Source organism: Squalius cephalus (genome assembly GCF_949319135.1).
Source record: "Squalius cephalus genome assembly, chromosome: 2".
NCBI lineage: Eukaryota > Metazoa > Chordata > Actinopteri > Cypriniformes > Leuciscidae > Squalius > Squalius cephalus.
In genome coordinates, this window is record NC_137123.1 from 12,383,375 (window position 1) to 12,396,533 (window position 13,159).

At 35.6% G+C, this 13,159-nt stretch overlaps 1 protein-coding gene across 1 annotated transcript in view; it reads right to left on the reverse strand.

Annotated features, from left to right (window-relative positions):
- Positions 1-2,423: 2,423 nt before the first annotated feature.
- Positions 2,424-13,159, reverse strand: part of LOC307152123 (complement C3-like) — a 42,129-nt gene continuing 31,393 nt past the window's right edge. Inside the window, exons 30-40 of the mRNA XM_079860528.1 lie at positions 7,352-7,411; positions 7,181-7,268; positions 6,774-6,819; positions 6,286-6,376; positions 6,084-6,173; positions 5,467-5,572; positions 5,191-5,280; positions 4,880-4,954; positions 4,703-4,786; positions 4,434-4,572; positions 2,424-4,179 (exon numbers count right to left, since the gene is read on the reverse strand). Coding sequence (XP_079716654.1) covers positions 4,038-4,179; positions 4,434-4,572; positions 4,703-4,786; positions 4,880-4,954; positions 5,191-5,280; positions 5,467-5,572; positions 6,084-6,173; positions 6,286-6,376; positions 6,774-6,819; positions 7,181-7,268; positions 7,352-7,411 — 1,011 coding nt within the window. The 3' untranslated portion in view covers positions 2,424-4,037. The remainder of the gene's footprint in view (positions 4,180-4,433; positions 4,573-4,702; positions 4,787-4,879; positions 4,955-5,190; positions 5,281-5,466; positions 5,573-6,083; positions 6,174-6,285; positions 6,377-6,773; positions 6,820-7,180; positions 7,269-7,351; positions 7,412-13,159) is intronic.

Below are 13,159 nucleotides of genomic sequence, written 5' to 3' on the forward strand. Positions count from 1 at the left end.
CCTCACACCAGTAAACACCTCATCACCTCGTCAGAGAGAAAGAGATGTTGCTGCAAGAGGGAAGGGAAGTTATTTATGAGGCCCGTTAATTTAAAAACAATAATGATGTGTACAATTTTTTTTTTTTTTTTTTTTTTTTATAAATACTGCTTTATTCACTTTTTTAAAAGTGTCAGTTTTGATTTCAACATGTTTTTTTCATTTTCCACATTTCTTTCTGAAATTACTGTAAGTGATTACATTTTTTACAGATGGACATGATGAATTGGATGTACAAGATGATTTTAAGTCACTGGGTCATTCCTGGGATTCGGTAATATTTCAGTCCCCTAGATTTTTGAAAGTGGTGGTTCACCAAAATGAAATTTTAAAAGCTTTTCACAATACTTTGGTATGTCCTTTATAATGAATACAAATAATTATTGCATTTAAATAATTTTTTATTTCTGTCTTACAGCAAGCATTTTGTCATGTCCCTGAGGTTCTTCGCTGAATTTGTACTTGGAAAATAATTAATAAAATGTGCACAGTGTTTATAATTTTCGGCAATGATTCAAGTATTTATTTGTGTTCTTTGCTTTTGAAAAGGAAAAAATGTAAAAAATGCAAGATATTTGATAAAAAACAACTTATAAAGTTACGTCCCTCAGTCTGAACTCAACCCCGTCACGCCAACCATTCTCCGCCCATAATAATTTAGACTCCACCCATATGTGACATCATTCACAGGAAGTTGCATCATTCAGCTCTCTTCAACAGCATGGTGCAGAAGAAGGTGAGTGATATCACACTTTTTATTCATTTTTTGAGGTGTATTATAGTCAGGGAGGGTACTGTCAAGCTTAACAACTCAACCCCATCACATACAATTAAGATGGAAAATGACGACTTTTCAAAATTTTATTTTAATCCATAAAAATCTAAAATATACTTATTTCATTGGCTGCCATGTGGCCCACTCTTCTACACCACATTAAGAGCAGTGGCCATTTTGAGCAAAAAAACTCATCACACTCAACCCCGTCACATATGTCATTGTTTCAGGGTTGTAACCTTTGTGACAGGGTTGAGTTATTCACTTAATTTAATCAATGATTTTAATTTAAAAAAATAATTTTTATTTTATAAAATAAAAATTGTTATAGATAAAATATTTGATGTAATGTGTCCACTTAAACTTCAACAGGCATCCTAGTCAGAAATGGCACCCACATCAACAGCAGAGAGGCAAAGGCAGTTTCGTGCACGCAGAGATGCTGACCCAGAAAAAAGGGCACAGTACCTTGAGAGAGAGAGGCAGAGATGGAGAAGGAATGTTGAGGCAGGAAAGAAAAAAACAATTAGTGACCTAAGTGAGAGAGCACAGCGTCAGAGGCGTAAAGAGTGGAGAGCAGCATACACAAGAAGCAAAGGAAAGAAGAGAAGCATTAAGAAACATAAGCACTCCACCACAAAGTCCTGAACATATGCCAGAGCTGCCACGACAGCCACTGTCAAGGTGAAGTGCAACAGGCAGAAGAATCATAAGTTCTAAATCATAAGCATGTGTAATTGTCTAATGCATGGTTCCCCAAACTGGGGCTTTTAAACCCATGGGGTATCTGAAGGAACTGCAGGGGGTTCGAGTTAATAATATAATTTGTAAAATTAAAATAAATCACTTGCTAAAAATATTTAAATATTTTATTTGTTTATCTGTATGCCATGTTACTATTAACCAACATCAGAGAATCGGGGGGTTCTTCATATCAATATTTGAGGTCAAAGGGGTTCGGCTAACAAAAAAAGTTTGTGAATCCCTGGTTTAATGTGACATACTCAGCATTTTCATGCAATGTTGGACTGACTAATTTGTTTGACTACTTGTTTTGTAGGCAAAGGGAGGAAGGCAAAAGACGATCACGAAAACAAAGAAATAAGCTACATAATGAAATGAAACAGCTCCAGAAAACCCTGGACAGGCAAAAGCGGTTAACAGAGAAGTATAAAAAGAGAGTCCAGCGACAGAAGTCGTCCTTAGAATCTCCTCGGTCAAAAGTGAAAACAACATTATTGAATTGCCCTGTAAATGGCAGAATTAGGTTAGGGTTAGGGTTAGGGTTAGTTAACATGGCATTTTCTTTTGTAATGACCCACTGATTGTTACTTATGTTATTATGAACTTTGATCTGCTGCAGTTTTGTTTTGTTTTGTTATGTTATGAACTTTGATCTGCTGCAGTTTTGCTTTATGTTCCAGCACTGAGGAATGTTTTAGACACTAATGAATTTACCTATTGTGACCATTTGATAAAAGGTTTTTTTTTTTTCTTACCAAAAATATTTGAAAGTTACTAACGACCGTACTGTCTGCAGTAGTTTTCTTTGTTTAAATTCTCACTGCAGTTCAGATAATAAAGTAAAAATGAAAAAAATAAATATGACTATGTCTTTATTACATGGTTGCCTAAAATAAAATAGTGTTTTGTTTGAGTCTCAAAGAGGGATTTTCATATTAAACAAATACAAATTAAAAGTAGTAGTGTCCTTTCAACCCTGTTACAGTATTCAACCCCATCACAGTATTCTCAACCATGTCACATTAATATTTTTGGAAAATAAAATAAGGAAGACAATTAAAAATTAAACCATTTCTTGCTGATTACCACCCGACATGTTAAGGGCTAACACAGTAAAATTGTGGTTTTAGTGAAACATCTAAATTAAATTTTTTCTTACTAAAATAAAGAGACCACGGACAAACAATTTGGATATTTGTAACTTCCATCACATACAAATGTGAAAATTAGCATAAATGTTACATTTGAAGTCATTGAATTGGTATGGTAGATGTAGATGTAGAATTGGTAGATGTTTGTTTTATAACAAGTTTTGTGTAAATCCTGTTTAAACGAATTCAGTTTTGTCCGTTACAGGATTGAGAATAAAAGGTGTACAAATCTGGAAAAAAAATGAAAATAATAAAAAGTCTTTAATGCCTGAGATGGGAAAATATGATTTTTTTGAAGGTTTGATATGTGCCTAATAATGTGGGGAATTTAGAAATGTAATCATATGTAGTTCAAAAATTAAAGAAGTCCAAGTTGAAATATTACCGAATCCCAGGAATGACCCCACTACAAACGATACAATAAAGGAAATCAAACTCATATAATTCATCAATAAGCATAACAACATATATATACTCAATCCAAACAATTCAAATAAACAAATTCAAACAATACAATTGGCAAAGCAAACGTACTTAATGCATCCCAAGGAAAGGACTCAAAGGACATGGTTAGGTCTCCATTCAAACACCCACACCTCACCAATGCAAAAGAAACAAAGGAAGGAATTGAGGTCCTTGACCAGGGGGTATATGGGTAATGTAGTATAGTTTGCTGGAATTGTGGGATATGTAGTAAAGAACAAAAAAGTAAAGAAAAGGGCCAAATTCACAACAGTAACTGCAGGTAAAAACTTACTGGTCTAAATGGCGAGTCATCTAACTCAATGAATGGGTTAATCTTGATCGCACAACCATGAGCATCAAAGGGGAGGAACCAAGTGCAATAAAAGACATGTTTAACCCTTTTAAGATGTATGATCATTCCATACTCCCTCAGCGCTTGTCATAAATCAAATACTGTCCAGTGTTTTCAACCACAATTTTGTTGTTGTAGCTTTAGATATTTACACTCATATAAACAGCCTACAAGTAAAAATATAAGGAAATATTCTTATGGAAGCGCCAATATTCGAAAAAAACATTTCAATCATAATTTGACATGTTTTTATTCATATCAGACACGCATTGTAAATAGAATAAGTATATTCCTATATATTTCACCAGCCACTCTAACGTTTGTGGGAGAAGTGGATGAATTTAAATGCGACCGACGCATAAAAGAATTTAAACAACCGAGATAAGTTAGAATATTAGAAACAAGATCTTGAAATAAGAATTCAAGTTCAATATAAGGCACTGTATATCATGCACCATGATTATTAAGAGAGATAATGTTACATTTCATTTAATCAAGAAAATTTATACTATTATGTAGCACATATTTCTTTAAAGGGCCTATCCTGAAGCGTAGAGATGCCAATATACTGATCCCTGTATTCTGGTGTTCGGCTTTCCTCTCTTGTGGGCCAGTATTCAATCCAGGTGTGCTCTCCAAAGATGTACTTCAGACTTAAAACAACACAAAAAACATGCAAAACATGGTATAAACAACCATTAATGAACATTAAATACACAAACATGACACTAACGTGCAGTTCTTGTGTGTGATTCAGTTTTCCTCTGTCTAACAAATGACTCATACAGCAATTCTATGTGAATGCAATCAATTTTTCCTCATACGTGTTTGTATTGCATCCTAAATGTACCTGGCTGCGTGTCCTCCTGTGCAAAAGCAGAATCCTGTAGGAAGAACAAACACTCACCTTCCTCCTAGCCGTGACAGGTCAGTGGATTTGCCCATGATGAGGTACGACTTGCCTTGTCCCAAATCTAAAAGGTCACTGCAAATAAGACTAGCCAAAAATGGTCTGACTTTCCCCTCAACTTTCTTATCATCAGTGCCTACAGGACAGAACAGGACACAGTTCTAACAGGACGTCCAAACGTCAACCACAGTTCAAGAGTTACATGCTCTAAAAAAATACAAACTTTAAATAAACTTTGATGGACAGACGGGAATAATTGCCCATACCTTCTCTCAGCACCAGTTCCACCTTCATGTCATAGATGGCAGAGTCCTGTACCAGATCCATATCCAATACTGTGACTTTATAAACTGTCAATGATACATGATATATTGTTATCAGAATCAGCCGTGCGACTGGATGAAGGAAGAGTTAATGGCTGAGGAAGGAGAACATGCGTTTACCATAATCCGTGCCAGATTCACAGGCTCTATCCAAACGCTCCTGTTCACTGACCTGATCCTTCTTCTGGCAGTTTTCTGTGTTATGGGATGTTGATTATCTGATATCTATACTTAAACACACACAGAGTTGTTCCCCCATTCATAAAAGTAATTATGAATCCCCCCCACCCACCCCTACATTTGATGCAAGAAAGACGCATTGAAAATTTTATGGCTCTTATGGTGAATTAGTTGTGATGTTTGTCATTTAGAAGTTGCTTTAGATAAACGTGTCTGGAGAAAGTATAAACTTAAAAGTAATAGAATAATACCTTTTGCACACTGGCTGAAATTTCCCTTACTCGGTGTGTATATAGCGCCATCTGCCCTCTCAGGGTGGAAGAACTTTGTACAGCGAGCATCTGAAACACACAAATTTAATAACAGATGACTGTAACATCCTTCTAGCACTATGAGACCAGATAATTATTGTCATAATTAATTAGTGCCATTAATAATGGTACTAAATAACCCTGTTAATATGAGTGCTCCAGTTTAATTAATCAGAAGTCTGTTTATGTGTTTATACACGTGCAGCAAAAACTTACCGGGTGAGTAATATTCATATATTGTGACGGCAGCAGGTTGAAGCAGACCCACATCAAACATCTTGTGCATTCTGAAGGAAATTCTTTCTGTATCTTTATGAGAAACCTAACGAGGCAAAAACAAATCAAAGCGAATTGCATGGTATTAAATATCATATTGTACACTGGAAACTGCCCACATTAACATTTGCACAAGAAACAAATAATAATAATAATATGTAAAAATCTAATTTAAACAAATTTTTGTCAACAAAATTATTTTTTGCATACGAATTGCAATTGGTGTTTTTTTTCTTGCATTCATTTAACAATGTACAGCTGCAATTACACTACAAAAACAGTATTCTGTTTTGCATAGCAAAATACATGTAATCCTTTTATAGTCACTTCTGCTTAAAGTATCATGTGAGATATGATTCTGATAAGCAGTCTGTAATGTACCGAAGTTACATGGAACCACATGCCCTTACAGATAATGAGCATCTTGGAACATCTGTCAGCCAATCAGAATCAAGATTTCAACAATACTGTGATATTAACCAAAACACATGGTTTCAAGATAAAAAGAAAACAAATCTGCTTTTGACATCATCGAGCAACACAGTCTGCTGAAATACCTTATCCAAGTAGAGGATGAGGGATCCTCGCTCTGACAGCACTTTATTCTTTTCATATTTCTGAATGTATCTCTCCTTCCCCGTGGACAACTGAGGGCAAGAAAATGAGAAAAATAACTCAGTGCATCACATGATGAGCAACATGTTTTATGGCCTATCTGCAGATGTGAGGCAATTCTGCATCAGTTTATCATCATAATACCTCTTTAAGATCATTTTCTTCAACATCAAATCCTGTCGGTATGCCAATGTCCAGAATAGTCATAGTGGCGTCAGTTTTATCACTTTTGTAGCTGTAAAGATGGAGATAAAGTGCAGATTTTATTAACAGGTCTTCAGTTTTCCTCCATCAACTGATTCTGCGTTTAAGGCTGCTTTCACACTAGAGCTTTACATGCAAACCTGAGTCCGTTTGATGTCAGATTTCTTATATTGTAGTATAGCGTAGAGCTGCTTGTCTCTGAATAAACTCTTTTTTCCATGTCAGAATGCAGTGAAACTGGAGTCTCCCCTGAAATCATTATCTAACTGTCCCTGGTACTCTCATTCATGAAGCAAACATACAGCGAATGTGGGACAGTAAACAAACCAAGTGTGAAAACAGCCTAAATGAGCACATGCTGATTGATTACAAATTAAATGGTTTCTTGACAAAAAATAAAATAAAAATTGGGGTATTTGTTCACATACAAGAAATCCATAATGAAGTTGTAACTTGCAATGGCTCCTGGTTTTGCTAAAAGGAAACAAAAGTATTTGGTGGTTTTAGTTCAAGTCAAGTCTTCCCTTTCTAAAGGGAATATGAAAATAAATTTCATTAAAATGAAGATTTAATACATAAAGGTATTTGAGGAAATACAAGTTAACCCTGGGTCAGTCTAGCCCGTTGGTAAACATAATCCTGTGTTATCATGTTTAATGTTTCATGATTCATGTAGAAAGCAGTGCTAACCCACTTCTAATGTCATTATAGTTGTAGTTAGAAGTGTCAAATGTTCCTAAACAGGGTTAGAGTGATGATAACCCAGGGTTAAGCACAGTGTGAAAAGCCTTAATGTTTATAAAGTGCTAAAGAAAGGCCTTTATGTCAATCTCACTTTCAGGGGCTTTTTCCATTTTAACAGTCAGATCAAATAGTGTACAGTCAGACTTCTCAACAGGTCTGGCGTAGTACAGCGTCAGAACCTGAAAAGAGCAGCACGTCTCAGATTAGATGTTCAAACGCTTCAATCTTGCTGTTGACCATATGAACGCTCATGAACACTCACTGAGAGAGTGGCTGTTCCTGTTCCTCTAGCCGTCACATTGAAGTCCTTGTTGATCTCCACCTGTTGAGTGAACACACGTACTCGAGTCAGCAGGATCATCAAATCCATGATGTAGCAGAGATACCTGAAGACTTTATTGACTAAACACCACACTATTTGTATAAAATACAAATAATTGCCATTCTAAGTATTTCCCTCTAGGTTTATTTGGAATAGTAAAGTTCCAAAGATTCGTAAAAGTACCCTGCAAGATCCCAAACAGTGGCCTTGGACTCCCCAACTTTTTATTGTATTATTGGCCTCATGCAAACACTCAAACTCATTTCTTTGTCTCCTAACCTAATTATCTGTAGCAAAATATTCCAAAAATGTGCTAGTGACTAATAGCGTTAAGATCCGGACCCAGCTTTTGCGCCATTTTGGAATTCAGGCCGTTCCCTTGTCTTCTCCCATCTGCTCCAACCCTTTATTTCCCCCCTCCACCATGGATGGAGCATTTGCCTCTTGGAAAGAATGCGGTCTTGTCTCATTAATTTGCTGACTTGTACATTGATGATACTTTTGCATCATTTTCACAGTTAACTGAATTTTAAACGTTAAACGTTCTTTTTTTAATATATATATATTTACAGATTTGAGATTTCATGCGCAAACAACTTCCTAATTTCCCAGACAAACCTCCACCATCTGAAGTAGACATGATTCTAAGTATTAATCCATGTCAAAGGGGGTCTATTTCAATGCAATACAATGCGATCTTCTCTTTTCAGTCTATATCTGTTGATTCACTTTGTATAATTTGGTCCCAAGACATTGGTATAGAAATGGATGAAGAGACTTGGGCAGAAGTTCTAAATCGGGTTCACTCCTGTTCTATTTGTGCTCGTCATGGAGGGATACAATGTAAAGTTGTCCACAGAGCACATATTGGTCTAAGAGTAGACTGGTCCGTATTAATACTCGACCCGGAAAGCGATAGATGCCATTCCAGTCCTGCCACTCGAATACATATGTTTTGGTCTTGCCCTGCCCTATCCCCATTCTGGTGTACTGTTTTCAACTCCCTTTCACTTAGTTCCTCTTTCAATATTCAACCTTTACCTGTATTATTGGCCTGTTTGGAGTACTGCCTGCTGGTTATTCTTTACCGCGTTATTTTGCTGATTTTATTGCTTAATTATTGCCAGACGACAAATTTTGCTTAACTGGAAAAACTCCCATCCCCCATCACACTCTAGGTGGATTAAAGACGCCTTGTATTTCATCAAACTTCAAAAAATTTGATTTTCTCTTCACCAACCCACACTGTAAAAAATGTTCGTAATTTTAACAGTAAAAAACTGTAAAAAAAGCAACGGCAAAAAAATGTTAATTCCTTAACGGTATGTACCCTTACTATATGGTTACTATACTATATGGTGGTTGAGGAGATTCCCCCATCTATGTAAAGCGCTTTGAGGTCTCAGAAAAAGCGCTATATAAATGTAATGAATTATTATTAATGAATTATTATTATGTACAGTGAAAAACTGTAATAGCTCTCACGGGACATTTCATGTAATTTTACATTAATATACTGTTAAATGTACGGATTTTGGAAGTACACTGTAAAAAAAAAACTTACCGTTGCATTTACCATACCTTACCGTAAAAAATACGGTAGCAAATGTTTACTAATTTTACAAAGTTTTACATCATCTAACTAAAAATTACGGTGAAAAATGGCCAGCTGGTTGCCAGTACTTTACCGTAAAAAATACGGTATAAATATTTATGTTTTACGGCATTGAACTAAAGTTTACGGTAAAAAACTGGCAGCTGGTTGAAAGCGATTTACCGTAAAAAATACAGTAGTAATATTTTAGGTTTTACGGCAGTGATCTAAATATTACGGAAAAAAACTGGCAGCTGTGGTTGCCAGTACTTTACCGTAAAAAATATGGTAGAATTGTTTTTGCTTTTACGTCACTGAACTAAAGTTTACGGTAAAAAACTAGCAGCTTGCAAGTGCTTTACCGTAAAAAATACGGTAGTAATATTTTAGGTTTTATGGCATTGAACATTGAACTGAACTTTTATATAAAAAATAAAAAATAAAAACCTGCCAGCTGTGGTTTCCTGTAATCTAATTATTGTGAATTACCAGAGGTTTAGACGTTGATGTTTTATTGAAAATAATAAAGTTTGAAGTTACCATTATGGAGATGAGTGTTTGCTTTAGTTGGGCTCTTGACCCTTGACTTTTTAACTTTAGATTTACTCTGACTGCCTTAACTGTGTGGTTATATAACACAAATGTCAGACTGATCTCATGAAATGGCGTATGTATGACACGCCAATTCGTATTTCCATTTTTGGCGTGTTATCAACATGCATAATCGCTTTTCAGTGTGTTTATCAACGCTGTTGATTTACGTTACATTACTGTATATAAATATATATGACCTACCCCAACCGCGTCCCTAAACCTACCCATCACTCGGGTTAATACCATTTATGAGTGCTCCCCTACCATCCTAGGAAAAAAAATATTGCTCCCCAGATGTAGATATACATTTTCCTCCGTTTCGCTCGGACATTTAACGGCGTACACATACACGCGGAATCACTCGGACGTTTAACGGCATACACATACACGCGCGTGGACATACACGCGGAAAGCTCAAAATGCGTATAAATAACACGCCACTTGACTTGAAAGTGGCGTGTATGTTTACGCAAAGTCATGATGTCATGTTGCAAATGTTATGGCATGAAAATCAGAGAGAAAATGTGACCAGGTGATGATGGCAGGTTAATGATGAGATAATTGTCATATTGTGGCCTGATTCACTGACCTCATAAAGAGTTCTCTCACTTTGAGCAAAGTGATAATATTGATTATAATATTAAAAATAAATATTTAATATTATTGAGTATAATATTTCTGTACATGAGCAACAGATAATCTGAAGAACTTTAAAAATACATGGTGTAGAAAATAGGTTTTGAACTACTGCGTGATTTAAACCAACACAGACATCAAGATTCAGTGTATGAATCTCAACAACGGTGACAATCAACACAATAATCAGATAAAACTCTGAACATCACAAAACAAGCTACTAAAAAGCTGCAACAAAAACAACATAAAAAATAAAAGCAGATATAATAATAAAAGAAAATACTAAGGCAATTCAGCATAATGTATTCCTGCTGCAATGCATGCTGGGAGATACTGATGAGTTTTGATTGGAGGCTCAATTAGGGCTGGGCGATTTAAATCGCGATATTGTTATGCGCATCTCGTCAGTAAAGCCGGTTCCTTGATTAGTAGTAAATCACCATCACCTGCTTTCAGATGGAGCGGCATTTAGGGCTGAGGAGATAATTAAGTGATTAATTGAGTGATGATTGAGCATTATTGAAGACACCTGATGTTAACAAGCAGAATCACTGAAGAAGAAAATCACAAATTGTAAGTTACCATTAAGGTGATGGGTGTTTGCTTTAGTTGGGCTCTAGACCATTATATGTTTACTTTAATATTTACTGTTGTTTGTCTGCTGTTATTGATTTATAACAGTTAAATGAACAAAGTAAAATGTTATCTTATAGTGCTGGTTATGTTTTGACATAATCATGCTGTGATCTGATAAAGGAAACTTATTGAGATAGTTTGGTTTAACTTGTTAGCTGCAGTTTAGTGATTCTTCAGCCTATGATTATCAGTACTTTACTTATAATTCAAAATATTTAATAAACATTGTTCTGATCAAAAGACATTCAGATAAATTGATTTAAAACACAGACATCAATAATCAGCCTGTGAATCTCAACAATGGTGACAATAATAAAGCATGTTGCAGTGGCTGCCACCAATCACAACTCATTAATGGCTCCCATCATGCATTGCGGTATGAATAAATTATGATCTGAATTGTCTATGTAATTTACTTTTCCTAATTGAATATTCTGCTCCTCACCATTGTTGAGATGCATAGACTGAATCTTGACATCTGTGCGTGCCTAAAAGAATGAATTTTTTTTTTTAAAACAACTTTTAAGAAATCCTTTATATTATATCAAAAATTCTGGGCATTTATGCAGATTCACTAACCAACAACATAAATCGAAGTCAGAAAGCAGAATTTTAATGAGCTCAGTGACATCTGTGTGTGCCATCATTGATTCACAACTGCCATCACACGATTTATTTTCTCTCTGATTTCCTAGCCATAATTAACATGTCTTATAAACACAGAGTTACAGCAGGCAGAGAAAAACTAAAATTAGAAAGTCAAGGGTCAAGAGCCCAACTAAAGCAGTCACTGATCTCCATCATGGTGACTTCAAATGAAACAATAAATCATCAACATCTAAACCTCTGTTAATTCTCAAACAGAACTGTAGATGTATGACAGAAATAAAGTCAGTCTGGTTAGTAATAAGTGAAGCTGGTAATGCTGTTTGTGGAGTTGTTTAATCCTCCTCTGCTGAGATCTTCAAAGATTTAATGTTTTTTTATCTTCAGTTGATTTCATCTAAGACTGTGTCTGAAGTCAGTTGTAGTTCTTGTGTTTCTGCTCGTCTCTTTTTTCTGTTCCTGTTGTTTCTCTAAATGGACATTCCCAGAATTCCCTGTGTGACACTTCACATTTGATGCTATTTCATTTAAATAATTATGTTTCTTCTTGTTTTTTGTTATCAGTTTTATACATTTGGGGTTTATATTACATCATATATTGTTTAATGAATGTTAATGGCATTATTTGGAGTCATGTGTGTGTCACCATGATGGTGTTTTGTGTTTGTGTGTATGACACTGTGCACCTTCTCAATATTACCATGTGCCTCAGTTTGTGAAAAACTAATGGTATACTTAAATCGTCGTGGTTTTTTTTCTTTTTTGCCACTTGTGTTATTATGATGGTTATCAGTATATTACAAAGATATAAAGCAGACTTTAATACTTCAGTGAAATTTAATGATAACATTTATCGGTTTATGTAATATAACGGTTGTCCCGTGAAAACTAAAAGGTTCCTACTGTATTTTTTATGGTAAAGTACTGGGAACCACAGCTGATGTTTTTTTTTACCACACATTTAAATCCTGCTAAAGGTTTTTTTTTTTTTTTAAAGTAAGGTTGCTACCATATTTTTTACGGTAAAATACTGGCAACCAAGCTAACGTTTTTTACCGTAAATTTCACAGGGTTTTTTTTACATTGTTTTTTTGCCCGTAAATTTAAATCCCGTAAAACATAAAAGGTTGCTACCTTATTTTTTACGGTAAAATACTGGCAACCACAGCTGCCGGTTTTTTACCGTAAATTTCACAGGTTTTTTTTAACAGTGCAGTACATCATTCTCTAAAATGTGTATTTATTAGGGCTGGGGGAATTAACGCGTTAATCTTTGAGATTAATTTGAGATGTTTAACGCGTTAAAAAAAAAAATAACGCAATTAATGCAGCACTTTTTTTTTTTTGCCCTCGTTTTAATGATTTCCTGTTGCGGCTGCTATTGAAAAAGCCGAAAATATGCCGTCCCGCCCCTCCGTGTTCGGCGATCAGGTTTCATTCTCGCGCAGCTTTCATGAGCCGGGTCTTTTCCACTCAGTGTGTGTGTGTGTGTGTGTGTGTGTCGGCGCGCTGCTGCGCTCTCTGCTCAATGTTCCGCTCCGTGTTTGCGCTGCGCGTTCTGCTCTGTCGTTAACGGCCCAAACGCACTGGAAAAGCAAAGTCCGCTCAAATAACGTGACATTTCTCAGTAGTAGACTTCTGTTTGCAATAGCCCTACTGAGCTGGTATAGTCATGCTGGGCA